Source organism: Schistocerca serialis, chromosome 10, assembly GCF_023864345.2.
Source record: "Schistocerca serialis cubense isolate TAMUIC-IGC-003099 chromosome 10, iqSchSeri2.2, whole genome shotgun sequence".
NCBI classification, from domain to species: Eukaryota; Metazoa; Arthropoda; class Insecta; order Orthoptera; family Acrididae; genus Schistocerca; species Schistocerca serialis.
Window position 1 is genome coordinate 197,026,708 of NC_064647.1, and position 27,992 is coordinate 197,054,699.

The 27,992-nt window shown below is 44.7% G+C and overlaps 1 protein-coding gene across 1 annotated transcript in view; it reads right to left on the reverse strand.

Annotated features, from left to right (window-relative positions):
• Positions 1-707: 707 nt before the first annotated feature.
• Positions 708-27,992, reverse strand: part of LOC126424679 (histone-lysine N-methyltransferase SETD1B-like) — a 140,624-nt gene continuing 113,339 nt past the window's right edge. Inside the window, exon 2 of the mRNA XM_050087407.1 lies at positions 708-3,194. Within this exon, the coding sequence (XP_049943364.1) occupies positions 708-2,144 (1,437 nt within the window). The 5' untranslated portion in view covers positions 2,145-3,194. The remainder of the gene's footprint in view (positions 3,195-27,992) is intronic.

Genomic DNA, 27,992 nt, shown 5'->3' on the forward strand with positions numbered 1-27,992 from the left:
TTCCTAATACTATATGCGCACTATTTCCTTCAATAAGAGATACTAATTCAGGAACCTTGCCCTGGATACTCCTGCAGTTTACCAATATTACGTTAACTTTTCCTGTTTTTGGTCTCTGAGGACGGACGTTCTTTATCAACGGTGATAATGTCCTCTCTGGTAAGCCGTCAGGTATTTTATCGTTTCGCCCAAGGGGGGGTCCCTCTAACCTAAAAAACCCCCGTGTGCACGCCACACGTACTCTGCTACCCTAGTAGCTGCTTCCGGTGTGTAGTGCATCATTTGGATGCGGTCTGGGGGGGGGGGGGGGGGCAATGGAGCCTGAACACTCCTCTGTCAGCCCCTGTCAGCTTCTCGAAGCTTCGAGTTGCCACTCCACTCAAGTACCTCCTCAGTTGGCCTCATGAATCTGAGTGGGGCCCATTTCTATCCCCTCCACCAGCGTAATGGTGCAGTGCAGTGACTACCAATCTGCAGATGAGGACACATAATCAGTGTTATACTTCAGCGTCAATAAGCAATTTTGGGTCTAGTAATGTTTATGTCCGTTGAAAAGCCTTAAAATTTGATATTCGACCTGATACAGAGACTTACCATTCTTCCTGTGCACCACTCATGAGTGGAATTGGAGATGGGAAAAGTGACAACAGAACAGTTCTCCTTCACACACCAAAAGTTTCTTGTGGAATATGGAGATAACGGTGGACTCAGATTTGTGAGGTATTAAGATCGTGACATACCTTTGTTCCCTGGGCATCGGCAGCAGTCGAATCCGTCAGCGGCGTGTCTGAATCCCACTCCGAGCTGAGGTCGTCACTGGAGGCTTCACCGTAGTCGTGTGGACAGGGCACACCCAGCAGTGACTGCTGGTACATAGTGTAACCGGGCAGCCCACCCCCGATATAGACTGTGTTCTGCTCCTCCGTCTCCCAGGGTGGAGGCGGATCGTCTGGGGGTGGCGGCTCTACAGTCGGTGGAGGGGGCGACGGTTTGGAGCGTCCACAGGTGGGGAACACGTCGTCGTCCTCAGGTTCCGGGGGTGGGCGGGGCAGGCGCAGCTCACGCGGCGGTCGGAGGCCCATCCGTGGTGCCTGGTTGTTCTGGTGGCGGTGGCCGTGCCGCCGTTCTGGATGAAGTCGATGGTGACCACTGTCGGCACTAGCGACTGTTGAAGTGGATTCGCCGTCCACACTATGTTTGACTGGTCGTGCCTTCACCACTTCACTGTCCACAGAAGGAGACCTGGCTCCACTGTCAAGGGTGTCGTCGCTGGCTGACTGGTACCTCGGGATTGCCATGGGCCGCTGCGATCGCTGCTCGACTTGAGCCGCTGTTTCCTCCCCAGATTCTGAACTATCACCCTTCTTGAGCTGTGCAGTCTTGGCGAGTTTGTAGCGATTCAGCTGCTCCACACCAAAGACAGGAGGGTCCCTGACGGAGGCCACTGGGGAGTCGTCACTGCCTTCCACTTCGTTCCCATCTTTGCTCCTGGACGAGGCTTCCTCCTTGTCACTGGAGCTGGAACTGTCATCAGCTGACGCCATCCTGTGCTTGAGCAGCTGTTTCCTCAGCTGCTGATGGCGGGGTAGTGAGTCTTCAAAACTCTCCGTGTCACCCTCGTCGAGGTCTTCGGTATCTTCTGGAATGGCGAGGGTGATCCTCGGGGGCGACGGTGGATCGTCACTGTGTTTCTTCTCCTCGTCATTTGCCTCAGTACTGTCCATCTGACCTCCTTGAAGCTTCTCACAATCTAGTACACCAGAAACCTGTGAGCTATATGAAGGATTTCCTGGAGCTTCGTGCTTTGACGATGGATCTCCTGCGAAATCAGAAGCAACCAGAGGCTCCTTGTCCTCTCTCGCCCCACTGAGTAGCATTTTCTCCTGTTCACTCTGCTCATCACAAGTCCTCTCTGTGGCCTCTACATCCGCAATTGCGGCTAAAGCCTTAGTGGGTGAGACACGCTGGTACGGGATGCAGCAGCAGCATCTGACGTCAGCCTCAGTATCAGTGGCTGCCACAGTCCGTGGTTCCATGGTGTTGGCTGAAGACCCTGGCCTCACTGCCGAGTGTGGTGGGGTCATTATCACATTGTCCAACAGGATCCTCGGTTGTCGATCACAGTCTCTCAGTGATTCCTCCATGTTCGCTCAACCACCTGGGGTTGGTGCCCATGGCGCTATCTGCAACACTTCTGCACGTTATGTATTAATATTCATAGCACACATCCTCTCTTCTCTCTACTATTTCGACAGGCTGTTAAAAAGGTGCAGATAATCTGTACGTTTGCGGCAAACAGATTCCTGTCACATATGATTCTAAGAAATAGCTGGCCAATTTCTTTTACTGCCTCTGCTAAAATCTCTTTTCCCATTCACTGATAATTCGAATGTATTTCACTTGAGATTTTTGGCAATGGCTTAAGCCGCTGGTTATTCACTGGAAATTTTGATGAAACAATAAAACTTTCAGTCAAAAAAAGTCCTGTATGTCACCATAATATACAATGAAGATGGATATTTATCCTCAAATGTTGTACACTGCTTACAATTTCAGATTCTCCTCCGCGCTATAACATATTTATGTCTCTCAAGAATCGAGCACTTCACGTTATTGGATATCCCTATTGCATCCCATCCTGTAGGGTGCTTTCGACGGAAGGCAGCAAGATATAATGTGGCACCTGTCAAGTTATCAGCTAGAAACAAGTCATGCACACTGCACAGTTATTTCCAGACTACTGGCAGCGGCAAGCGCATCAATTTCGCACAAGGCTGATATGCAGTATTTATCACACTGAAGACGTACATGTAAACACACTTCTGTACACAAACACACTTCTACACGCCCGTCGGCAGAATGTCACTCCAGTGCGACGCACACTGTCTCACTGGCCGCTGGCAAAGGCGCTCGGATAGCGGTGGACAGGGACGTTGTTGCAGCCGAGTCAGCGTCCAGAGATTACCTACCATCCACGGCCAACGTCGCACCTGTGGCGCCAGTACAGCTGAGCTGGCGATGCACTGGCGCGAGGCGGAGACCGGGGGAAGGGGTCACTCCGCCGGCAACAGGTGTTCCGCCCACGCCAATGTCACGCCTGAGCTCCTCGCCTCGCTGGCAGTCGGTGTACCGCGGTGACGTCACAGCCGTGCGGCAACAGGTTGGCTGGCGCCCCTTTGCCCGAAATCCATTCTCTGAAAACGCGCACGCGTCACCAACACACACACAAGGGGTCTACACAACCGTGCTGCACGATTTATGGCCTATACCTCGCAACGACCAAAGTAAACAATGCCGAAATTTCAATGTTTCGTCAGCTACATGTTATACAGGGTGGTCCATTGACCGTGACCGGGCCAAATATCTCACGAAATAAGCGTCAAACGAAAAAACTACAAAGAACGAAACTTGTCTAGCTTGAAGGGGGAAACCAGACGGCGCTATGGTTGGCCCGCTAGATGGCGCTGCCATACGTCAAACGGATATCAACTACGTTTTTTTAAAGTGCCTATACTTCTACAAATAAATTCATAAAACTTTCTCAGCATGACCAGGAAGGATTCAGGATTCACACTCATAGCAGTGGAAGTTCAAAAACATAACAAAATAATTTTCTTTTACATGTGAAATTTCATCATTTTTTCACTTACTATTGACTGCATTTGTTGCTATAGGTACATTTTTCTTCACAAGTAAGAGAGATTCTTTGATGAATTTTGCACAGCATACAAACCATAATTGCAGGTGTATGAAACTCTAGAATTTTCAAAATCTATTAAAAACTATGGTAAAAATAGAGATAATTAACTACAAAACTTGATTTTTTTTCCAAACATAACGCATAAAACGTAACAGCTCATTTATTTTTTCATAAATTAAATAGATTCTAAAGTCTCTCTTGCTTATGAACAAAAGTGTACCTATAGCAACAAATGCACCCAATAGTAAGTGAAAAAATGATGAATTTCACATGTAAAAAAATCATTTTGTTATGTTTTTGAACTTCAGCTGCTATGAGTGTGAATCCTCAATCCTTCCTGGTCATACTGACAAAGTTTTATGAATTTATTTGTAAAAGTATAGGCACTGGATATTAAAATGTCCTGTGGTGCCTCTCCTGCTCCAAGTCGGCCCGTTTGAAGTCCTACCCCCCCTTAAATAGGAACCCCCATTTTTATTACATATTCGTATAGTACGTAAAGAAATATGAATGTTTTAGTTGAACCACTTTTTTCGCTTTGTGATAGAAGGCGCTGTAATAGTCACAAACGTATAAGTACGTCGTATCACGTAAGATACCGCCAGTGCGGACGGTATTTGCTTCGTGATACATTACCCGTGTTAAAATGGACCGTTTACCAATTGCGGAAAAGGTCGATATCGTGTTGATGTGTGATCAAAATGCCCGACGGGCGTGTGCTATGTATGCTGCTCGGTATCCTGGACGACGTCATCCGAGTGTCCGGACCGTTTGCCGGATAGTTACGTTATTTAAGGAAAGAGGAAGTGTTCAGCCACGTGTGAAACGTCAACCACGACCTACAACAAATGATGATGCCCAAGTAGGCGTTTTAGCTGCTGTCGCGGCTAATCCGCACATCAGTAGCAGACAAATTGCGTGAAAATCGGGAATCTCAAAAACGTCGGTGTTGAAAATGCTACATCAACATTAATTGCACCCGTACCATATTTCTATGCACCAGGGATTGCATGACGACGACTTTGAACGTCGTGTACGGTTATGCCACTGGGCACAAGTGAAATTACGGGACCATGACAGATTTTTTGCTCGCGTTCTATTTAGCGACGAAGCGTCATTCACCAACAGCGGTAACGTAAACCGGCATAATATGCACTACTGGGCAACGGAAAATCCACGATGGCTGCGACAAGTGGAACATCAGCGACCTTGGCGGGTTAATGTATGGTGCGGCATTATGGGAGGAAGGATAATTGGCCCCCATTTTATCGATGGCAATCTAAATGGTGCAATGTATGCTGATTTCCTATGTAATGTTCTACCGATGTTACTACAAGATGTTTCACTGCATGACAGAATGGCGATGCACTTCCAACATGATGGATGTCCGGCACATAGCTCTCATGCGGTTGAAGCGGTATGGAATAGCATATTTTATGACAGGTGGATTGGTCGTCGAAGCACGTTCACCGGATCTGACGTCCCCGGATTTCTTTGCGTGGGGAAAGTTGAAGGATTTGCTATCGTGATCCACCGACAACGCCTGACAACATGCGTCAGCGCATTGTTAGTGCATGTGCCACATTACGGAAGGCGAACTACTCGCTGTTGAGAGGAATGTCGTTACACGTATTGCCAACTGCATTGAGGTTCACGGAGATTATTTTGAGGATTTATTGCATTAATGTGGTATTTACAGGTAATCGCGCTGTAACAGCATGCGTTCTGAGAAATAAGTTCACAAAGGTACATGTAGCACATAGGAACAATCGAAATAAAATGTTCAAACGTACCTACGTGCTGTATTTTAATTTTAAAAAATCTGCCTGTTACCAACTGTTCGTCTAAAATTGTGAGCCATATGTTTGTGACTATTACAGCGCCATCTATCATAAAGCGAAGAAGGTGGTCCAACTAAAAAATTCATATTTCTTTACGTACTACACGAATATGTAATAAAAAATGGGGGTTCCTATTTAAAGAAACGCAGTTGATATTCGTTTGACCTATGGCAGCGCCATCTAGCGGGCCAACCGTGGCGCTGTCTGGTTTCCCCCTTCGAGCTAGACAAGTTTCGCTCTTTGTAGTGTTTTCGTTTGACTCTTATTTTGTGAGATATTTGTCCTGGTCACGATCAATGGACGACCCTGTACATAAATTTTATTTTCTTGGTGCTTGATATTGCTTCTTCCATGAAACTCAGGAAAAACTAAAAGCCAAACTGCACACTCTTGTATTATTCGTCTTAATGTGTCGACTCTACATGGAAAACATTATTATTTTTTTATACATCACATATGACTAGTCGCCAAAGTTGCCAATCAGATCCACGCGACGTCAAACATGTGACACAATCTTACGACAGTGATGTGCTTAGCTTGTAGGTGGTTACAGCCAAGTGCGCCATTTGACTGTCAGTGTACTGTGTTTAGCTTTTAACTTACATGTGGTTACAGCAGGATGCTCCATTTGACAGCCACATTACCATGCTTACATTACAAGTGGTTACAGGCAGACGCTTCATTAACTATCGTAGTACTGTGCTTATTTTATAAGTGTTAACAGACAGGTGCGCAAATTTACTGTCACAGTAATGTAATTACGTTATTGATGTTTACTGTCAGGCACTGCTGATGCTGATGAAAGTACCATGCTTAACCTGTAGGTGGTTACAGTCAGGTGCTCAATTTGACTATCACAGTACCCTGATTAGATAACAGGTGTTTCCTGTCAGTGCAACAGCTGACTGTGACAGTAGCGTTGCACATTTTACAGGTGTTTACAGTCATGTGTTCTACCTGACTGTCACACTACTATGTTTCTCCTATATATATGGTTATATACAGGTGTTCCACTTGAGTGTAACGTATGCACCATTATAAGAGAGTCTACAAGAGCACCTGGTTATAACCGGTCCTAAGCTAACCACAGCACTGTGATAGTCACGTGAAGAACGCGAATGCAAACACCTGTAACGCCTGCTGTGATTACGTTGCATCACATGTTTCACGCCGTGATGATCTGTTTGCCAAAACTAGCCAGGTGTGAAGTACAAAAAAGTTAAATTATTTGCTACCAATAATGAATACGTTAACAAATGTGCTGAAATTATCATTTCCGCTTATGTAGACCTTACGTCTTCTTCCGTTACGTGTAGTATTTCCTGACAAAAAGAAGCGTCTCACTGGAAACTCAGGTATTGAACAAGCTGCTGAAACATTTAATGTTCTGAATATGCGTGTTGCTCGTTGAAACTGGCAAGAGCATAGGATTACCTGGTGACTGTGTTGGCGAATAAATATTTTTTGAAAAATTGTTAATCTTTGCTTTAATTTCAATCTATATTTCAGTATGATCCACATTTAGTTCGTACAGTGCTAAGTTCTACTGTTGCACAAACAGTCCAGGGACTACAGTCTGCTGCTTCAATTATTTGGCATCCTTACCTCAGCAATTTTCCATGTGGTTTTCCACAATCATTAACCACATATTTCGAAATCCTAAATGGAATTTGCAAAATATGTACTTGTGAAGCTGTTTATAATCTCTAAACAGACTTCAGAATTTAGATGCAAGGAACTTTTCTTTTTTTTTAAAAAAAAATGGTTCAAATGGCTCTGAGCACTATAGGACTTAACATCTGTGGTCATCAGTCCCCTAGAACTTAGAACTACTTAAACGTAACTAACCTAAGGACATCACACACATCCATGCCCGAGGCAGGATTCGAACCTGCGACCGTAGCAGTCGCGCGGTTCCGGACTGAGCGCCTAGAACCGCTCGGCCACCGCGGCCGGCTTGCAAGGAACTGTTCAACCTCGTGTTCACTAGGCTGGCCAGACGTTCCCGTTTTGCCGGCACAATTTCGGTTATCGCGTAAATGTCCTGGTGTCTCGAGAAAATCCTTCACGACACACAATCGTCCCGGATTTTCACTGAGAAAAAATGTGCATGCAATAATCTCAATCAATTAAATATTTTTGAATACACATGTTTCCTAGGAGTAAAATGTTACAGAAATATATATTTTCGCAATATATTAGCTCTCTGCATTGGGTTTAACTAGTCTTATGCCAAGACAAAGAGTAAGAGAATATGTTGAAAAGAAAAGTGGGCACGGTATTAGCTACCCCGGTCTCTAACTTGCCGACCTTCCACTTTATGGCCCTCGAAACGTGTAAAACCAAAGCCAAAGGGGGTATAAAGGAGCATCACTTAAACCATCTCTCCTAATGGGACTGCAGCCATATGGAAGTTAATTTTGTGAATAATGTGACCGATGCGGCGTGTGTTAGCAGTGCTTATTGAATACTGTTTGGCATGTGTGCATGTTTGCCCAAACAATCTGCAGTCAAACGGAATCATTAACGATAGTGTGAAGCGTATATTTTGTATCTGCTTACTGATTACTAATACTACACAAAATTTAGGGTTATAAAAGTGCACCTAGTTACCTAGTAAGTGACTAAACATTCCAGAAAATATATCCAGCCCATTACTCTAAAAAAAGTATGTATCAGTCGTTTTTATTTCTGAACAAAATAATTTTGTTTATGTGTGATGCACCTACATATTCCTTTCCAATGCACCAAGTGGAGATATATTCTTCCTGTTGGTCTTTCAGCTGCTGCTTCGTCATTTACATACTATCGATTTCAAAATATCGCGATAACTGACGAGAAATGTAAGCGTAAGTATACTAATAAAGTACAAACGGAAATGTCTCGGTGTTTTTGTCTTTGGTCAGCCTAGTATTCACGCATGTAAACGATCTGCAGTTATCCGTCTCCAAATACAACGAGTTTTTGCAGTTCTGCTACATCTGCAAACACGAAATTATCATCCGTGTTCGGTTAAAGCGGACGACTGACATCGGTTTCTTCGGCACGAAGATGTTCCTTGCTGTTCGAAACGCGTTGTTGTAAATGCAGTAGCATATAGCAGTTTTTAACCTGCCGTTCAATGTTCTTTATGTACTGAAAGTGAAATACTCAAACGCTGCAACACAGAAAGGTATGCTTGAAAATTACATTTTCTTGGTGCACGAGCATATTCTGTGCTACGTTCGCTTCACTCCTCACAGAACATTCAACATCATAAATCCTGCAGCAAACGGTATGGTATGGCGATGTAATACTAAAAGTAGGAAGTGACTTCATTCTTGGATAATGATGGGACGTAGGTACTTTTTCCATTTCGGGGAGAAAAAAAGAAAAATCTGAAGATTTTTTTAAAAAAAAAAAAGACTTAAAAGCCCTTCCTGATATATGGAACATTGTTTGAAAATGACTCAGCGCTTCTGCCAAACTTACATGCCCGTGTCTTGCGACGCCGACTGCAAACTCGTGTTTCCCGCTCCACTGCCGACTGTGTTTCACTATTTAGCAAAACTGCTCTAACAACTTGTGGCTGTCATATAAGTTTATTTTTGAAGAATATATGGCTCGAAATCGAACCGTTAAAAGGTGAGATAAGTTATCAGTTCCGTTTACAACCAGTTAACAGCTCATGTTTCGTATGTACCGCTTAACAGCTCTTCATGATTAAAGTTTTCCATTAGCTTATCACTTATCTGGATATCGGTGACAGGCAACATACGACTGAATGGGGATAAATTTGGGTCTCGTTCTCTAAAATGGGATTTTTCTGACCTTGGGCGCTGAGTGAAATCCGCAGTGGTTAGTTAGGACACCAGAATGGTGTCTGGGAAAAAGTGAATAATAAACATGTACCGACCTTCCTGATTTAGGTGAACGTGGTTTTCTTAAGTCAGGCGTAATTCCCTCCACAACACCGTAGCTAGCCCATCTTTTCTAGCTGAGCTAGTGCCGCGTCAGTAGAGACTTCGATGCCGACGGGGCATTAAAGTCAAACTTTACCTTTATTTGATTTTTGCTGATCTCTTGTCGCTGGGATGTTGGAATTTGTGGGTAATGAGAATTATTGTCATAGAAGGGTACGGCTAAGTGACTTGTTCTTCTGTATCTGACCAAAATTGAGAATTTCTCTCAGAACTCGTAAACAGCGTTATCACGGAAATTAAGCAACACGTATAAACATAAATATTAACAAAGTTCGTTTGCTACTATTATGTAAGTTGTTATCAATAGAGGCGCAAATGTTTCTACACTTTTTAAAAATTAAAAATTTGTAGAATGGAAATGGAATTGGACTGCAGAAAATGACAGTATAACAACCGTAAGTGGTATGCAAAACTTGTGCTGCTATAAAACAGCAGCAGATGCTAGTTAAGAAAATTTTTACAAAATGGTATAGCAAGTGAAAAAGTCTGACAAATATTAACGCCAAAGATCAATACAATAGTTGCGCTGTGTTATAACCAGTTTGTGCCCTACAAACACTGATCAACAGAAATTCATGAGTAAACTGAAGCACGTACACACAGCAACGCGCTCCGTAAGTAAGTTGGATCGAATACTTCACACGTCACGGGCTGTCACCCCCGCCTCCACCCCTAGGAGCGGTATCGGTATACTGCGCCCAGAACAAATAATGGTGCTCGTACGGAGGGGTGCCCAAAAACACCGCAATTATTTTTTAAAAGCTATTTATTTTCAAATTGTTTACAAAACAATCTTATCTCCTTCAAAGGAGATGACTACCGGTCATGATCAGGAGCTGGAGCCTTCTTTTATAGTTCCGACCGGAAGCTATTGATCGATAAACTCCTTCATAGCTGGTCGTAGATTTTGGCATGCCCAATATGGTGTCTCGTATATAGATGACTTGGTTCAAACGGATCTGAGCACTATAGGACTTAACTTCTGAGGTCATCAGTCACCTACAACTTAAATCTACTTAAACCTAACTAACCTAAGGACATCACACACATCCATGCCCGAGGCAGGATTCGAACCTGCGACCGTAGCGGCCGCGCGGTTCCCAACTGTAGCGCCTAGAACGGCTCGGCCACCCCGGCCGCCATAGGTGACTTGTTCTCATTGGGAATTCTATGCTGCACTAACGGAGTAACAGGCAATCGTTCAGGAAGGTTCAGCTGTTTCGTATATTCCTAATAATCTCTCCATGTCCACTTTATCGCATCTGTTCAGATGCGACGCTCTTCTCCTTAGAGAAGTTAAAGCGACAAACTGTCCCGGCTTCATGTAGTCTGCACTGAAATACCTATTCAACTCATCTTCCTCTAAAACTTCAAAGTCAGCTATCAGTGCAATTTTAATAGCCTTACCTCTTCGAAACTATAGTCACATTACAACATTACAAAAAATACATTTGTCTCGCTGCTTCTTCCACTGTTCGAGACATAGACTGTAGTCATTTTTAGAAACGGCTGGGTGTGGTGTCACCGCCAGACACCACACTTGCTAGGTGGTAGCTTAAATCGGCCGCGGTCCATTTAGTACATGTCGGACCCGCGTGTCGCCACTGTGTGATCGCAGACCGAGCGCCACCACAAGGCAGGTCTCGAGATACGGAATAGCACTCGCCCCAGTTGTACGGACGACATTGCTAGCGACTACACTCACGAAGCATCGCTCATTGGCCGAGCAGATAGTTAGAATGCATTGCTCATTAGCCGAGCAGATAGTTAGAATAGCCTTCAGCTAAGTCAATGGCTACGACCTAGCAAGGCGCCATTAGCCTTACATAGCAAGTGATAGTTTGATAGTTATCGTATGAAATGTCTCATCAAGAACGCTGTATACAACAAGGATAGATTAAAAGTTAAGTATTCGCGGAGCTGCATACTTTTCTTATTAGCATTCACTACTTATCCTGTTCCAGAATTCACGCCCGTCTGCGTTAGATAGCGTGCATTTCGGCCTCCTCTATCTACAAGGTGTTGGCACATTTGCCAACACATCACTGGGAGTTCCTCTCTTTTTTTTTGTTCTTGACTGTTGCCAACTCGGTGCACTTTCATTCCCCTTCTCATGTGTGAAAATAGGAAAAAGTCGCTTGGAGCCAAGGGCAGGGGAGTAAGGTGTGTGGGGCAGCAGAACAATGCCATTTGTAGCCAAAAACTGTCTAATAGACATGGCTGTGTATGTAGGTCCGTTTTCGTGGTTGAAGAACCAGTCTCCTGTCTGCCCAAATGTTCCGTTGAAATTCGTTGAACCGAGCTCCAAAATACGAGTGGCGTTTGAAAAGTCCGTGCAAAGTCCGAGAGATGGTACCACCGGCGCGTATCGAGGTCGTGTTTAGTTAGTAGCATCTTTGGAAAGAACACACACCAAGTTTCATCCGTTCTGATCTATTTCTTTGTGTTTGGCATTCGTGTGAATCAAGGCAGTCGAGTAATTGTCAAAGAATGGACGAAAAAGAATTTCGTGTGGTGATTAAACATTACTTTATGAAAGGCAAAACGCCACAGGGGACTAAAGAGAAGCTTGATAAACATTACGGTGACTCTGCACCTTCCATTGTAACAGTTTATAAGTGGTTTCAAAATTTTCGGAGTGGCATATGGGCACAAGTTATGCTGAACGTTCTGGACGCCCTGTGCAGGTTACGACTGTAGAAGTAACTGATAAAATCCATGGTATGTTGATGGTTGACAGAAGAGTTACGGTGCGTGAGATTGCTAGTGCTGTGGGCATCTCGAATGAACGGGTACATAATACTTTGCATAATTATTTGGACACGAGAAAGCTATCCGCAAATGGGTTCCGCGATTGCTCACGCTTGACCAAAAATCGAATGGTGTGAAGGGATGGTTTGCGGCTGTTCAGGAAGAATCCGCAGGACTTTAAGCGTCGTTTCGTCACTGTGGATGAAACATGGATACATTACTATACTTCTGAGACGAAACGACAATCTAAAAAATGGATGTCCAAGGGAGAATCCGCATCAAAAAAGATGAAGACCATTCCTTCGGCCGGAAAGGTTATGGCGACCGTCTTTTGGGATACACAAGGGTTAATTCTCATCGACTATCTGGAAAAGGGTAAAACCATTATAGGTGCATATTATTCATCGTTATTGGACCGTTTGAAAACCGAGCTGCGAGAGAAACTCTGGTGATTGGAGCGCAAAACTGACCTTTTCCATCACGACAATGCACCAGCACACACCTCAGCAGTTGTGATATCAAAATTAATGAAAATAGTATTCCAACTCGTTTCACATGCTCCCTATTCTCCAGACTTGGCTCCCTCCGACTACTATTTGTTCCCCAGTTCGAAGAAATGGCTGTCAGACAAAGATTTTATTGAAACGAGGAGGTGATTGCAGCAACTAATAGCTGTTTTGCAGACTTGTACAATTCCCATTATTCGGAAGGGATCAACAAATTAGAACAGCGTTGAACGAAGTGTCTAAGTCTAAAAGGTTTACCCATAACACGTAAGTACTTTTTATTTTTGCACGGACTTTTCAAATGCCCCTCGTAACCCATTAATCTCTGACAGTTGACCAACTGTCGATTTCGGATGGATGTCCAGAACGACGTTTGTCATCAGTCGACATGCGCCATGTTTAAATCGAGCAAACTACTCGTACACTTGGGCTTTCCCCACAGCGTCATCTTGGTAAGCTGTTTTCAACATTAAAACAGTTTTAGAAGCAGTTTAACCGAGAAAAAAATAAAATTTCACAGCTGCACGTTGTTCGCTCAGACTTGCCATCCTAAAAAACGAAACAACAACAAAACGCGGCTAGGAGAAACAATGACTGCAGATGAACAGAACAAGCCAGGTCGACAAAACAGGCGGTACATACTTCAGACATTAGTGTTACAGAGCCGCGCGGGGTAGCCGTGCAGTCTGAGGCGCCTCGTCACGGCTCGCGCGGCTTCACCCGTCGGAGGTTCGAGTCCTCCCTCGGGCAAGGGTGTGTGTGTTGTCCTTAGTTAGATTAAGTAGTGCGTAAGTCTAAGGACCAATGACCTCAGCAGTTTGGTCCCACAGTCCCTACCACAAATTTCCAAAAAAAAAATTACTGTTTCAGAACATGGGTAGGGGGTTTCTTTGACTAAGAACTGAATGCGTATCTAAAGGAGAAAATTAAACAATAGAATACCTCCAGTGGTCACAGGCTCCATCCTCTGTCGCATCACATCACATTTAGACCGTCATTTGTCGTAAACACAAAAATGGTTCAAATGGGTCTGAGCACTTTGGGAATTAACAACTGAGGTCATCAGTCCCCTAGAACTTAGAACTATTTAAACCTTACTAACCTAAGGACATCACACACATTCATGCCAGACGCAGGATTCGAACTTGCGACCGTAGCGGTCGCGCGGTTCCAGACTGAAGCGCCTAGAACCGCTCGGCCACAGCGGCCGGCTGTTGTAAACAAGGATGGCGTCTGGCGACTACTAGGTCCAAAGAACATATAGCAAATGAGAAACATTATCCACCAGACCGTGTCATAGGTTATCCCAGAATCGTAACACAACACACACATATGTCATACTAACACATGTAAATCCACCTGATGATGGAGGTTTAAACCTTCGAGCTGCGTTGTGGATATACCTATCAGTGACGCAAAAGTTAACTTGTTGTTCCATTCGAACACTGATACTACTAAACAGTACGTACAGGAGCACTGTTCACCACCGTTAACGATCAACTGATGGCGAATGTTCCTTGGAACAGATGAGTCATACGCCGACGGGGCAGTTCACTATCAGAAGTCACTGAACACAGCGCTGGTACACCTCTGGAACTCAATACGGCAACCATTCTGTCCTGAATGGATTCGACGGGTCCTCGGCAGATTCCAGAAGTGTGTGGCTCCAGTCTCCTACCCACAGGTCACGTGATACCCGTGAATTACGGGTAGGTGGTTTGTGAGCGCAGATGTCTCCCGTCCGCTTCAGCTCGGGAGACTTTGGTGCTCGAGACGTCAACGTAAGTTCACCATAAGGAGCACGCAAATTAAATAAAGTACACTACTGGACATTAAAATTGCTACTCCACGAAGGCCGGCCGAAGTGGCCGTGCGGTTAAAGGCGCGGCAGTCTGGAAGCGCAAGACCGCTATGGTAGCAGGTTCGAATCCTGCCTCGGGCATGGATGTTTGTGATGTCCTTAGGCTAGTTAGGTTTAACTAGTTCTAAGTTCTAGGGGACTAATGACCTCAGCAGTTGAGTCCCATAGTGCTCAGAGCCATTTGACCCATTTTTTGAACACCACGAAGATGACGTGCTACAGACTGACCGACAGGAAGAACATGCTGTGATATGCAAATGATTAGCTTTTCAGAGCATTCACACAAGGTTGGCGCCGGTGGCGACACCTACAATGCGCTGGTTTGAGGAAAGTTTCCAATCCATTTCTCATACACAAACAGCAGTTGAGCGGCGTTGCCTGATGAAACGTTGTTGTGATGCCTCGTGTAAGGAGGAGAAATGCGTACCATCCCGTTTCAGTCTTTGATAAATGTCGGATTGTAGCCTATCGCGATTGCGGTTTATCGTATCGCGACATTACCGCTCGCGTTGGTCGAGATCCAATGACTGTTAGCAGCATATGGAATCGGTGGGTTCAGGAGGGTAATACGGAACGCCGTGCTGGATCCCAACGGCCTTGTATCACCAGCAGTCGAGGTGACAGGCATCTTATCCGCATGCCTGTAACGGATCTTGCAGCCACGTCTCGATCCCTGAGTCAACAGATGGGGACGTTTGCAAGACAACAACCATCTGTACGAATAGTTCGACGACGTTTGCAGCAGCATGGACTATCAGCTCGGAGACCGTGGCTGCGGTTACCCTTGACGTTGCATCACAGATAGGAGCGCCTGCGATGGTGTACTCAACGACGAACCTGGGTGCACGAATGGCAAAACGTCATTTTTTCGGATGAATTCAGGTTCTGTTTACAGTATCATGATGGTCGCATCCGTGTTTGGCGACATCGCGGTGAACGCACATTGGAAGCGTGTATTCGTCATCGCCATACTGGTGCATCATCTGGCGTGATGGTATGGGGTGCCATTGGTTACACGTCTCGGTCACCTCTTGTTCGCACTGACGGCACATTGAACAGTGGACGTTACGTTTCAGATGTGTTACGACCCGTGGCTCTACCCTTCATTGGATCCCTGCGAAACCCTACATTTCAGCAGGATAATGCACGACCTCATGTTGCAGGTCCTGTACGGGCATTTCTGGGTACAGAAAATTTTCGACTGCTGCCCTGGCCAGCACATTCTCGAGATCTCTCACCAATTGAAATCGTCTGGTCAATGGTGGCCGAGCAACTGGCTCGTCACAACACGCCAGTCACTACTCTTGATAAACCGTGGTATCGTGTGGAAGTTGCATGGGGAGCTGTACCTGTGCACGCCATCCGGGCCCAGGCGTATCAAGGCCGTTATTACGGCTAGAGGTGGTTGTTCTGGGTACTGATTTCTCAGGATCTATGCACCCAAATTGCGTGAAAATGTAATTACATATCAGTTCTAGTATAATATATTTGTCCAATGAATACCCGTTTATCATCTGCATTTCTTCTTGGTGTAGCAATTTTAATGGCCTGTAGTGTAAAAATAACATTAATAAAAAATCGCGCTTTTTCCCGCGGACGTAACCCTCACAGGAGGCCACTATCAATTGTTCCGGTGACTGCGAGCGCTGGAGTCGCGTCACCACATATTGTTTACTAAACAGTAGCCTCAACCCCCCGCCTCCCCCCCCCCCCCTTCCCCCTTGCTGAACCTCTGTCCCGGATACGCTACTTCGGGACGATGCAGTTTACCCCAGACAGAGATTTTTCTCTCCTATTTTCGGCGGCTTCGGAATAGATCCGATAGCAGTGGGTGTAAGCTGTGAACAGAGGCGCGCAAAATTTATCGCGCGCTTTCGCGGTTGTTGCCTCAGCTGCCAAACATCGACGGGACACCCCGGGGAGATCGTGTGTGTGTGTGTGTGTGTGTGTGTTTGTGTGTGTGTGTGGACACGGAGTAGCGGCTCGGTTTACAAAGCTAGCAGACTCCAACTATAGGCTGGCAACGTGCCTAGGAATAATTTTCTTTTCCCTCTGCACTCTTACCGCCATGTTTCATGCCCACTAGAAAACCGACATTCTTTGCTTTGTGGGTGTCAGCAATTTTATAGTATTCTGATAATGGTCACAAACATTTATTTGTGCATGCGAAACTCTTTCCTGGCCGCTCACAACTTTAATAAAGGGGTAATAAAGGGCATTTTTTTCTCTAGTGTTGTAGATATCTCTATCACTATTCCTCTTAAACAGATGTGGATTACTTATGACTAAATTCATTAGCAGATATACATATTTTCATGGTGCACAACTCCTTGAAGATATATCTACATAACGACCACACGCGCGACACGACATATTATTCTTACTGCTCGCTTTGGTGCACTCAGTACTTTGTTTCTAACTGGTGAGTTACCACGGAAAATTAGTCAGCCAGTCAGTCACGCAGCAGTAGTCGACCGAGACAAACGCAGCAACAGGAAAGTAACCGCTTTTGTGTCATTTACGAGTTCCTAACCCGGAGAGAATTTTATTATATCATCTGTGTGCTTTAATATACTACTGGCTACTAAAATTGCTACACCAAGAAGAAATGCAGGTGATAAATGAGTATTCATTGGACCAATATATTATACTAGAACTGACATGTCATTCCATTTTCACGCAGTTTGGGTGCATAGATAGTGAGAAATCAGTACCCAGAACAACCACCTCTGGCCGTAATAACGGCCTTGATACGCCTGGACATAGTCTCATACAGAGCTTGGATGGCGTGTACAGGTACAGCTGCCCATGCAGCTTCAACACGATACCACAGTTCATCAAGAGTAGTGACGCGTATTGTGACGAGCCAGTTGCTCGGCCGCCATTGACCAGACGATTTCAATTGGTGAGAGATCTCGAGAATGTGCCGGCCAGGGCAGCAGTCGAACATTTTCTGTATCCAGAAAGGCCCGTACAGGACCTGCAACATACGGTCGTGCATTATCCTGCTGAAATGTAGGGTTTCGCAGGGATCCAATGAAGGGTAGAGCCACGGGTCGTAACACATCTGAAATGTAACGTCCACTGTTCAAAGTGACGTCAATGCGAACAAGAGGTGACCGAGACGTGTAACCAATGGCACCCCATACCATCACGCCGGGTGATACGCCAGTATGGCGATGACGAATACACGCTTCCAATGTGCGTTCACTGCGATGTCGCCAAACACGGATGCGACCATCATTATGCTGTAAACAGAACCTGGATTAATCCGAAAAAATGACGTTTTGCCATTCGTGCACCCAGGTTTGTCGTTGAGTACACCATCGCAGGCGCTCCTGTCTGTGATGTAGCGTCAAGGGTAACCGAACCCATGGTCTGCGAGCTGATAGTCCATGCTGCTGCAAACAAACGTCGTCCAACTGTTCGTGCAGATGGTTGTTGTCTTGCAAACGTCCCCACGTGTTGACTCAGGGATCGAGACGTGACTGCATGATCCGTTACAGCCATGCGGATAAGATGCCTGTCATCTCGACTGCTGGTGATACAAGGCCGTTGGGATCCAGCACGGCGTTCCGTATTGCCCTTCTGAACCCACCGATTCCATATTCTGCCAACAGTCATTGGATCTCGACCAACGCGGGCAACAATGTCGCGATACGATAAACCGCAGTCGCGATAGGCTACAATCCGACCTTTATCAAAGTCTGAAACGGGATGGTACGCATTTCTCCTCCTTACACGAGGCATCACAACAACGTTTCATCAGGCAACGCCGGTCAACTGCTGTTTGTGTATGAGAAATCGATTGGAAACTTTCCTCATGTCAGCACATTGTAGGTGTCGCCACCGGCGCCAACCTTGTGTGAATGCTCTGAAAAGCTAATCATTTGCATATCATAGCATCTTCTTCCTGTCGGTCAAATTTCGCGTCTGTAGCACGTCATCTTTGTGGTGTAGCAATTTTAAGGGCCAGTAGTGTAGTTTAGTTTCTTGAGTTTGTGCGTGTAAATTTAATATCTAATAGCCACAAGTCTGTTAATTCGCATCGTGCGGGCAATATGATGTCAGAAATGTTTTCGCAGGAATCAGCTGAGAGGAAATGAGAGCTCCGGGAACGCACTGTCGTCTTATACACTGTGCACGCGATGCCGTGACTTTTGTAACCTCAGTGTGTGCTGACCTGCCGAGTACAGCTGTATATGTAGATGCACGTCAGCGTTGACGTCGCTTGACAGGCCGTGTCAACCGAGCTTTTGAACCGAAACTCGCCGTGGCTGCAAACTAACACGTAGCCGCGCCACAGCGGTGCCGGAACACAAAGCGGCCAGGTCACTTCGCATGCGAGCCGACTCGTCGCTCATCCGCAAAGGCGCGCACCTGCACGACGGTACTCGTACGGCACGTTACGACACTTAAGGGGCCTCGCGGACGCGAATGGGCGCCCGACAAAAGCTTTGGCCAGCGCCTGTCGCCGAGACATTCGCGTCTACGGCTCATTCGTCTTCTGCTAACGTTTACCCTTTCGTGGGGTAATCGCACGGACGCGAGAGTGGGTAGAGTGTCTAACAACCCTACCACAACAAAGGTCAAAATTTAATAATGATTGTTCTGTTGCTCACGCTGTTAAATACTGCATTTTCGGGAAACAGCAAAGTTATTGTGTGGCAGGTGTCATTGGAGCACAGTTAATAAAGTCATTTCATGTAATAATGAATAAACTAGACATCTTTTCGTTGTAAAATCGTGGCTCAATCGTCGAAAATCTAGGTGATGATTCCAAGCTCGGATGCAAAGAGGCCTAGGTTTTATTCTGCGATATTCAAAAGTTTTATAGATGTGTTTCACAAACCATTCTTGAAGATTACACTTTTGCAGAACAATGGCGATGTAAAAAAGTAATCTGCACTCCGAATTTAAGTTACACTTCTTTTTTATTACTTTTGTTGCAACAGCACGTAACACACAAAACATATCTTCACTATACAAAACATACTTGAAAACATCTTCCTCACTGTTAAAGTTCGCATTTTATAAGGTGACTACAATATGCGTCTTTCCAACATGACGTCCAAGACTTGACTTTCTCAAGGTCCGACTCTCTAACTAATAATCGCTTTCGCGCCCAAAAATCAAGAGTTACAAGTACGTCAAAGATCATAGTGACGAAAGAAAGAATACACATAAGAATAATATCATTGCAATACAAACATATCGATGTATCAAAGTACCTCTACATTAATGAAATCAAATCTGAATGTTGTCTCAGAAATATGTTAACTACTTTACAGAAACACAGTAGAATATTGCTGGTATCGAGAGGTCCAAGTGAGGTGTCGTAATGGTTGCGTAATTCAAGTACCATTACAAGTGTTTCGGACGGCGTCGTCAGTGCAAGTAATAGACTGGAGAGCCAAAGAAACTGGTACACATGGCAAATATCGTGTAGGCTCCCGCCAGCATGCAGAAGTGCCGCAACACGACGCGGCACGGACTCGTGTCTGAAGTAGTGCTGGAGGGAACTGACACCAGGAATCCTGCAGGGCTGTCCATAGATCCGTAAAGGTACGAGTGGGTGGAGATCTGTTCTGAACAGCACGTTGCAAGGCATCCCAGATATGCTCAATAATGATCTTGGCTGGGGACTTTTGTGGCCAGCGAAAGTGTCTGAACTCAGAAGAGTTCAAAAAATGGTTCAAATGGCTCTGAGCACTATGGGACTCAACTTCTGAGGTCATTAGTCCCCTAGAACTTAGAAGCAGTTAAACCTAACTAACCTAAGGACATCACACACATCCATGCCCGAGGCAGGATTCGAACCAGCGACAGTAGCGCTCTCGCGGTTCCAGACTGCAGCATCTAGAACCGCACGGCCACTTCGGCCGGCCTCAGAAGAGTGCTCCTGGAGTCATTCTGTAGCAATTATAGACGTGTAGGGTGTCGCATTGTCCTGTTAGAATTGTCCACGTCCGTCGGAATGCACAATGGACATGAATGGATGTAGGTGATCAGGCAGGATTCTTACGCACAAGTCACCTGTCAGGATCGCATCTAGACGAATCAGAAGTCCCATATCACCAAATGCACATGCCCACATGACTACAGAGCTTCCACCAGCTTGAACAGTCTCCTGATGACATGCTGGGTCCATGAATTCATGAGGTTGTCTCCATACTCTACACGTCCCTCCTCTCGATACAATTTGAAACGAGACTCGTCCGACCAGGCCACACGTTTCAGTCATCAACAGTCCAATGTCGATGTTGACGGTCCTAGGCGAGGCGGAAAGCTTTGTGTCGTGCAGTCATCAAGGGTACAGGAGTAGGCCTTCGGCTCGAAAAGCCCATATCGATGATGTTTCGTTGAAAGGTTCGCCCACTGACACTTGTTGTTGGCCCAGCATTGAAATCTGCAGCAAAAAGAGGAAGGGTTACACGATTCTCTTCAGTCGTCACTGGTCCCGTTCTTGCAGGACCTTTTTCCGGTCGCAGCGATGTTGGAGACCTGACGGGAAAATCCCAACTTCATCGTTGCCTCGGAGATGTTGTGTCCCATTGCTCGTGCGCCTCCAATACCACCACGTTCAAACTCAGTTAGATCTTGATAACCTTCCATTGTGGCAGCAGTAACCGATCTTACAATTGCGCCCGAAAGTTGTTGTCTTATACCGGCTTTGCCGCTCGCAGCGCCGTTTTCTGCCAGTTTACATATTTCTGCATATGAATACGTATGTCGATACCAGTTTCTCTGGCGCTTCAGTGTACATTGCTCCGCACAAATTCGTGCGTTCCCGGTGGAAGAGACTATTCTAAATGTCGAATCTGTGGTCAACACACAGCTCGCATGTCGTATGAAGTTGCTCTTGGTCGCCATGACCGTTCCCATTGCATCCACAATTTGGAAGTGGGCTTCTTATTTTGGATCGACCACTTCCGCATGGAAAGGAAAACTTGGCCGATTCAGGATATGAATGTCAGCGGGAAAAGTGGATAAAGTGCGTGTTTCAGTTCAAGAATCCTCCAAGCGTTCTGTTTGTAAGCACGCCGATTCACTTGGATGTCTGCCACTAGTTTAAGAAGAATTCTCCACGGAGACCTTAAATTGCACGCATACAAGATGCAGATAGTGGAAGAATTTAATGAAAGAGACTTAGAAACGCGAACGAATTTGTGCTGCGACAATCTCCAGAGTATTCCTAGAACTGCTGTTTTGATCTGTAGTGACCAGGCCAATTTTTATTTGGTCAGAACTGTTAACTAAAAAAAATTTAAGATACTGGACTGACAATAACCACGAGAATCTTCACTATCGACCATCCCAGAACCCTCGAGTGACAGTGTGGTGCACTGTATCAGATTTTGGTGTCTGGGCATCTACTTCATCCAAGAAGATGGTCAGGTCGTAACAGTGATTTCTGCTCGGTGCTGATGCATGCTTGAAAATTTTCTGCAACTGAAACTGGGTGAATTATTGCAAGGCCACGACAAGGACAACGGCTGGTTCGAACAAGATGGTGGCACAGTCCATATATCGCATCGTTCAACGAAATTCTGAGACGAATGTTTCCAGGTCAGCTCCTATCTTTGCCGTGTAACACTGGGAGGCCACCAAGATCATTTGATTTAATCCCATTGTTTTATTTTTCTTTCCACTTACCCCAAGAAAAAGGTGTACGCATATCGCCCCGAAATATCGATGTACTGAAGGCTGCCATCCCTGGAATATGACTCGCGTACAGTGATGATAAACATCCGGTAAAGGCTGCGTTAGTGTGTGGACAATGGATGTGGGCATTTACAAGAGCTTTTATTTTCAAAACGAAGTAAATTAAAACCGCATTCTGTGTGCTTCCTGGTAATAAAATAATTTTCAGATAACTTGCTGGAATGCAGTCGAGTAACGTCGTCGATAACCGCCGATATTTCGAGAAGGGACCGCCATGTCGTTCTCGAGGCAAAACTGCATGAAGTAAGCTCCGGACGGTTGCTACACAAAGTTTTGATAAGCAACCCAACTCCGGATGTGTGCCATTTGGATAAAAATAATTTTCAGTACTGCATTACTTAAAAATCTCCCTCTCCACGGTGCGCATACAATCTGAGAGGAGGTTTCTGTTGTAATTATGACGTCACACGGCGTTTTCGCATGGTTACAACAGCGGCTGAGAGAAACAATACGTTCGCAACGTGCAGGGTTGGCTGTGGTTCCCCCACGGATGCATCGCTCTCTTCAACTTTAAAAGAGGACTCCTTCGTCACGTAGAGCACAGCCTGATAAAGATGAATGCTCGAAATATTGCCCGGAGCTCAGGCCTGCGCTGAGTGCGTACCGTGAAGCTGGAGATTTGAAACTGATCCGATCTTCAAACCTATACTGTATCCAGACGGTACATTTCCGAACATGGGTCCCCTCTACATCCCGTAGAGGTCCGTAACAGGAATTATGAAACACGCTTCCAGAGATGTGACTCCCAACTTCTTCCTTTGACTGATCTCTGTTTACGATTGACTGCAGTTCTCCTTCACTTGTGACTCTAGTCCTGTGAGATTAGTTTGATCAGAAGATGCGCCACGTAAACAAACAGTTCTTACAGCAAAGTCATCAGAATGGTCGCAGTATACATTAGAAGCTATTGCCACATCAGCATTATACAGCATTCAGTTAATTGAAAACCAAATGTGGAAAGAGAGAGAGATTTCTACGTGAATATGTTGCGAACTTTCTTCAGTGTAGTGGCAGTGGGTCTCCTAACGTATGGCGAAATGAGAGGAAACATACACTCTGACAGCCGCTTCAGTCCGGAACCGCGCGACTGCTACGGTCGCAGGTTCGAATCCTGCCTCGGGCATGGATGTGTCTGATGTCCTTAGCTTACTTAGGTTTAAGTAGTTCTAAGTTATAGGGGACAGATGACCTCAGATGTTAAGTCCCATAGTGCTCAGAGCCATTTGAACCATACACTTTGACAGAAAACACAAGTAACAGCGTAAACATTTTATTTATACAAAAAATATGGCATGAACTGGTTCGAATCGTATGTAAATACAAAACTGCGTATCTCAAAATAAAAAAAAGAAAGAAAAAAAAAGAAAAGAAAGCAAGTCCCCTCGAGCTACAAATCATGATTCTTAATCAATACACAATGCATTGTTTTCTTCCTCGCAGTCGAATGTAACGAAAAACCTGTATGCTGGGAGAGCTGTATTTATGGCTAATCGGCTTGTGATTAGAATAGTACTTCAGAACTGCAGTCGTCCGAAACAGTGTAAATCCTAGACATTCGCAGATGGAAACTATGTGGAATACTGTCATTGAAGCTGCTATTCTCAGAGATCCAACAGCTGCAGAGATCTTTCTCGTATCCTATACAACAGTGATCCCATCTGTCTTACTCATTCATTTAAGCGACTTTATTCCCCATCAAGGTTTCGTTTGCAAAAACAGTAAACAAATAAACATAGCTCAACGTCTGACAGAGGGAGAAAAGAAAATATCGCCAGTGAGAGAGAGAGCGCTAGTGAGAGAGGGCGGGGGTGGGGTTAGAGAAACAGACATACAATGGAGGCGGGGGGGGGGGGGGGGCTAAGGAAGAGATGGAAAGAGAAGAGGCGGGCGAAGAGATGAAGAGAGAGAGGAGAGAGAACGAGATTACGACGTATATCCAGTTCGCACACATAGTTAGCAACTGCGAAGCATTGCCGCGTCCTGAAGTATTTATACGGGGTGAAATGGGTATACGTGCAGATATTTTTGTATGTGGTACCTTAATGTGAACTCACGTCAGTGTGTTGGATGTTTTATCTTTGCGACGAAGAGTCTCCTCGCAAACACGTCACACAATTTACTGCCTGATGGCTTTTGCATGGTCGCAACTGCACCGCTGACTGCGGCTGTCAGTATAGATTAGCCGTTTTGCACCCAGGCATCCAAATTTCAACATCTGACCTGCTGCCCGGAGGAAAATAAGCATCAGTGTCTTGCTCTTGGCATGTATACCAACCTAAAAACATACAACTTGTACGAGCCGTAATTATTAGTCTACAAATGACGCAAGTACTGATGTAATGTCGTTCGAAACACCCTCTGCTGATCACTCCGTACGTCAGATCGTTACAGAGATCAAGAGCTCTCGTACTGGCGATACCCTTGTATCTGTTGTGAACATTCGCCGTCCAGGACAACGTTCTTGGTTCTATTTCTTACAAAGTCTTCGAGCAATTCACATATCCGAGAAGCTACTTCGTAAGCTCCGAACTTCGTTTGCAGCTTGGCACTCTGTCAAACGATTTCTGGAAATCTAGGAATGCAGTATCTGCCTGATACCTTTCAGCCACGGTTTGCAGGATATTGGCGCATAAAAAGCAAGTGCCATCTCGTATTAACAAACTAACTGAAAATTTTATTATTTATAAAATATCAGTTCCTCGCTTAGAGTTTGTTACGGCCTCAAGATAACGGATTCACGACCTACGTGCTCTTTTCTGCGCAGCTGACAATCACTGTAGAAGACTATAGGTTGGTGAACATTAATTATAGCTTATGCATTCCACTCAGGGCGGTGGAAGCAAATAGGCGTCTCGCGTGTACTGCAGTTTTAGTAAAAATGAGATCAGTGACACGTCACCTGTCATGGCACAGAGGTAGGAAGGAGAGAAATTTTTGAGGGAAGGAGTTTATCGCACGCACGTGTATACAGGGTGCCAATTATTGAATTCGCATTTCGAGATCGAGAAGACTCTTCAGCCTCAACGGAATGACAGCATGGTGTACAAGGTACAGTGACGGAATAATCGGTACGATATTCCTAGATGTCACGGTGACTACCGAACGGTACGTGAAGGGTTTGGAACATGATTTCATCCCCATTACCCAAAGTGACCCTGATTTCGACAAGATGCGGATCTTGCAAGACGGAGCTCGACCCCATCGAAGCAGGAAAGTGTTTGATGTCCTGGAGGATTACTTTGGGGACCGCATCCTGGCTCTGGGGCACCCAGAGGCCACTGCCATGGCCCTCGATTGGCCGCCATATGCTCCGGATCTGAATGTATGCAATTCCTTTTTGGGGGCGATATTGAAGACAAGATGTACAGCAATAACCCCAAAACCATTGTTGAGCTGAAAACAGCCCTTCAGGAGGTCATCGACAGCATCGATGTTAGATTAGATTAGTACTTGTTCCATAGATCATGAGTACGACACTTCGTAATGATGTGGAATGTGTCAGGTTAATAAAAGGTGTCTATCCAAGATATTACACTACACAAAATATTACATGACACTTAATATTTTTAATTTTTTTTTGGGTGGGGGTGGGGAAATTACCCACTTACTATATCCAAAAATTCATCTAATGAGTAGAAGGAGTTACTATTCAGAAATTCTTTTAATTTCCTTTTAAGGAGGGTAGGACGTCAAACGGGCCGACTTGGAGCAGGAGAGGCACCACAGGAGATTTTAATTTTCACTGTCTATACTTTTACAAGTAAATTCATAAAACATTGTCAGCATGACCAGAAAGCATCCAGGATTCACACTCGTAGCAGCGGAAGTTGAAAAACATAACGAAATATTTTTTTTTTAGATGTGAAATGTCATTATTTTTTCACTTACTATTTGCTGCATTTGTTGTTATAGGTACACTTTTCTTGATAAGTAAGAGAGACTGTTCGATGAATTTTGCACAGCCTACAAACCATACATACAGGTGACTGAAACTCTAGAATCTATTTAATCTATGAAAAAATGAATGAGCTGTTACTTTTTAAACTATATGTTTGAAAAAAAAACTTTGTAGTTAATTATCTCAATTTTTACCACAGTTTTTAAAAGATTTGGAAAATTCTAGAGTTTCATACACCTGCAAGTATGGTTTGTATGCAGTGCAAAATTCATCAAAGAACCTCTCTTACTTGTGAAGAAAAATGTACCTATAGCAACAAATGCAGCCAATAGTAAGTGAAAAAAATGATGAAATTTCACATGTAAAAAAAATTATTTCGTTATGTTTTTGAAGTTCCACTGCTATGAGTGTGAATTCTGAATCCTTCCTGGTCATGCTGACAAAGTTTTATGAATTTATTTGTAAAAGTATAGACAGTAGAAAATAAAATGTCCTGTGGTGCCTCTCCTGCTCCAAGTCGGCCCGTTTGACATCCTACCCCCCTTAAATGGTATATGACTATCTGTCAGACTTTTGATGCTATCATCGGATCATCCAGAATCTCACTATTCGTCTGCGCCACGTCATCTCCAATGATGAGAGGCATATCGAACATGTCAGGAAGTAAATTCCGAATACCTGTAGTGACGTTTACATGTTGTACGCCGTAGATTTTTTTTCATATACTTTAATAATTGTCACCGTGTATCACCCACTCTCCCTCTCCTTTTTCAACTTGCCTTACCAAGTGTCGCTTGCTGGCCGCTTGGGGCGCTGCTATCGCTGTAACAAGACGTGGCGGACTGTCGCGACTGTTATGTCAGACTGTGGTATAGGGAGGATGCTAAGTTCACCGGACTTGGATACGATGTGACGTCATTATGACGTATACACGCTACATCGAAAACGATAGAAACCGTATATCGACTATTCGACTTTTGTGAACTTTCGAGAGGTAGTGACAGGGTAGCGCTGTGCTCTGCGCCATTCGTTTAAATGTGCTTTGCGCTCCTCGCGTTTAAATCGTGTATTGTACTGTGTTTGTGTCCTGTGCGTTGTTTTTCGTTTGCTCGTCTCTAATTATGTGTTCAGCATTCGAGAGACTAACGAGAGAAAATCTGAAAGAGTTCAGCATCGATGACGACGGGCAATTGCGTGGTTATTGTGAATCTCAAGCAGAAATTGATGTACTTCTGACCCAGCTGAAGTGCGTCGGTTATTCGTACTCAGTGCGAAGAAGCACTCAGCAGCCAAAATCTTTAGATGCGTCAAGACACTAACCTTTGGTTAAGATTACATTGAGAAATCCACTTCCCCTCATATTTCATCTCCGGTCGACGATTTTTCTTCAACAATGCCTCATATTTTTCTTTTTAAGTTCGAAATTCAATCATTCTACACACCAGTCATTACTGGACACAAAGGTACCTGTCTCTGCGGTCCGAGTGTAAAATTACTTGGAATTATGGTTAATAAGAGACTATCTTGGGATGGACATATAAATTACTTAGCTAACAAACTTGCACGAGTTCTCTTTCAGCTATATAAATTAAGAAAAAAATGTCAGCAAGAGTATGCTGCCACAATGTAATATGTACTGACAAGACCAATTGTATGAAACCATACTAAAATATTGATAATAAATAAATATTATTTTCGGTGTAAGCGTTCAACACAACAATCACACAATCAAATCTGGTCGGGACATA